The 2,711-nt window shown below is 53.9% G+C and overlaps 1 protein-coding gene across 1 annotated transcript in view; it reads left to right on the plus strand.

Moving 5' to 3' along the window:
• TRIR (telomerase RNA component interacting RNase) overlaps positions 1-1,685 on the plus strand; it is a 3,857-nt gene extending 2,172 nt beyond the window's left edge. Inside the window, exon 3 of the mRNA XM_039725205.1 lies at positions 1,561-1,685. Coding sequence (XP_039581139.1) covers positions 1,561-1,668 — 108 coding nt within the window. The 3' untranslated portion in view covers positions 1,669-1,685. The remainder of the gene's footprint in view (positions 1-1,560) is intronic.
• The last annotated feature ends 1,026 nt before the right edge of the window (positions 1,686-2,711 follow it).

Raw genomic sequence — 2,711 nt, forward strand, 5'->3', positions numbered from 1 at the left:
GGTGGGGAGGGGGGATTTGGGGGTGTCAGGGGGGTAATTTTGGGTGGTGTTTGGGCTGATTTTTGGGGCGATCTGGGGCCATTTTGGGCCAGTTTTTGGGGTGATTTTGGGGCAGTTTTGGGTCAGTTTTTGGGGTGATTTTGGACTGATTCTGGGGCCGTTTTTGGGGTGATTTTGGGGCAGTTTTGGGTCAGTTTTTGGGCTGATTTTGGGTCAGTTTTTGGGGTGTGGGGCTGTTTTGGGTCATTTCAGTTTTGGGTCAGTTACTGGGCTGATTTTGGGTCAGTTTTTGGGCTGATTTTGGGGCTGTTTTGGGTCATTTTTTGGGCTGATTTTGAGTCAGTTTCTGGGAGATTTTTGGGGTGATTTTGGGCTGATTTTGGGCTGATCTGGGGCTGTTCTGGGCCAGTTTTGGGTCAGTTTTTGGGCTGATTTAGGGTCATTTTTTGGGCGGGTTTTGGGCTGATTTTGGGCTGATTTGCAGTCATTTTTTGGGCTGTTTTTGGGCTGATTTTGGGTCAGTTTCTGGGTCAGTTTTTGAGGTGAATTTGGGTCATTTTTTTGGGGTGATTTTGGGCTGATCCAGAGCCGTTCTGGGTCAGTTTTGGGCTGTTTTTGGGCTGATTTGGGGCCGTTCTGGGCAGTTTTTGGGCTGATTTTGGGTCCACCTTTAGGCTGTTTTTGGGGTGATTTTGGATCATTTTTTGGAGTGATTTTGGGGTGATTTTGGGGTGATCCGGGGCTGTTCTGGGCCAGTTTTGGGTCAGTTTTTGGGCTGATTTTGGGTCAGTTTTTGGGGTGATTTTGGGCTGATTTTGGGTCATTTTTGGGCTGATTTAGGGTCATTTTTTGGGCGGTTTTTGGGCTGGTTTTGGGCTGATTTTGGGTCATTTTTTGGGTGGTTTTTGGCCTGGTTTTGGCCTGGTTTTGGGCTGATTTTGGGCTGATTTAGGGTCATTTTTGGGGCGGTTTTTGGCCTGGTTTTGGGCTGATTTTGGCTGATCCAGGGCCATTTCAGGTCAGTTTTGGGGCTGATTTTGGGGTGAATTTGGGCCATTCCGGGTCAGTTTTTGGGGTAACTTTGGGTCCATTTTTGGGCTGATTTTGGGGTGAATTTGGGCCATTCCGGGTCAGTTTTTGGGGTAACTTTGGGTCCATTTTTGGCCTGGTTTTGGGGTGCATTTGGGCCAGTTTTTGGCCTGGTTTTGGGCTGATTTTGGGCTGATTTTGGGTCATTTTTGGGCTGATTTAGGGTCATTTTTTGGGCGGTTTTTGGGCTGGTTTTGGGCTGATTTTGGGCCGATTTTGGGCCGATTTGGGCTGACCCGGGGCCGTCCCCCGGGGCCAGGTGCTGACGAGTAAAGGCGTCATTTTTGGGCTGATTTAGGGTCATTTTTTGGGCGGTTTTTGGGCTGGTTTTGGGCTGATTTTGGGTCATTTTTTGGGTGGTTTTTGGCCTGGTTTTGGCCTGGTTTTGGGCTGGTTTTGGGCCAGTTTTTGGGCTGATTTTGGGGTGATTTTGGGCCGGTTTGGGCTGACGGGGGCCGTCCCCGGGGCCAGGTGCTGACGAGTAAAGGCGACGCGTGGGCCAAGTACCTGGCGGAGGTGCAGAAGTACAAAGCTCACCAGTGCAGCGACGACGACAAGACGCGGCCCCTGGTCAAATAACCCCGGCCCCCCCCCCAAAAAAAAAACACAAAAAACCCACAAAAAAACCCCAAAAAAACCAAAACCAACAAAAAAACTCCCAAAAAAAAACAAAACCAAAACCAACAAAACTAAAAACAAACAAACAAAAAAAAAACCAAAAACAACCAGGGGCTGAGAGCTGGGAATTTGTGACTTTGACTTCACAGGCCCCCCCCAAAAAAAAACACAAAAAATCCCCGCGGGGGGGGCCCGAAACCCGGCCCGGACCCCCCCAAAAAAACCTGCTCCAATAGGCCCCGCCCCTCCCCAAAAATGGCCTGGGGGCGGGGCTTCTGACCCCGCCCACCTCCCCAAAATACTCGGGGAAATATTCCTGACCCCCCCCCCAAAAAAAATGTCACTGAGGGGGGGTCCTGACCACGCCCACCCCCCCCAAAATGCTCAAAAACCAGCGCTGGCCCCTCCCCCTAAAATTACCTGTGTGGTGGGGGCGTGGCTTAAATGTGGCCACGCCCCTTTCCCCCCAAACGCGTTTGAAGGTGGGGACCCCCCCCCAAAAAATCCCCGGGACCCCCAACCCCCCCCCCCCCCCGCGGGGGGGGCCCGAAACCCGGCCCGGACCCCCCCAAAAAAACCTGCTCCAATAGGCCCCGCCCCTCCCCAAAAATGGCCTGGGGGCGGGGCTTCTGACCCCGCCCACCTCCCCAAAATACTCGGGGAAATATTCCTGACCCCCCCCCCAAAAAAAATGTCACTGAGGGGGGGGTCCTGACCACGCCCACCCCCCAAAAATGCTCAAAAACCAGCGCTGGCCCCTCCCCCCTAAAATTACCTGTGTGATGGGGGCGTGGCTTAAGTGTGGCCACGCCCCTTTCCCCCCAAAACGCGTTTGAAGGTGGGGACCCCCCCCCAAAAATCCCCGGGACCCCCCAAACCCCCCCCGAGGGGGGGTCCCTGTAAATACCGACGGAAAAGCGCGGGCCCCGCCCCTTTTTGTGGGGGCCACGCCCCTTTTCTATGGCCCCGCCCCCCACTGGGTTTGAGTGACAGCGCCGCCCCCC

This window comes from Passer montanus, unplaced genomic scaffold (assembly GCF_014805655.1).
Source record: "Passer montanus isolate IOZ18808 unplaced genomic scaffold, ASM1480565v1 scaffold540, whole genome shotgun sequence".
Lineage (NCBI taxonomy): Eukaryota > Metazoa > Chordata > Aves > Passeriformes > Passeridae > Passer > Passer montanus.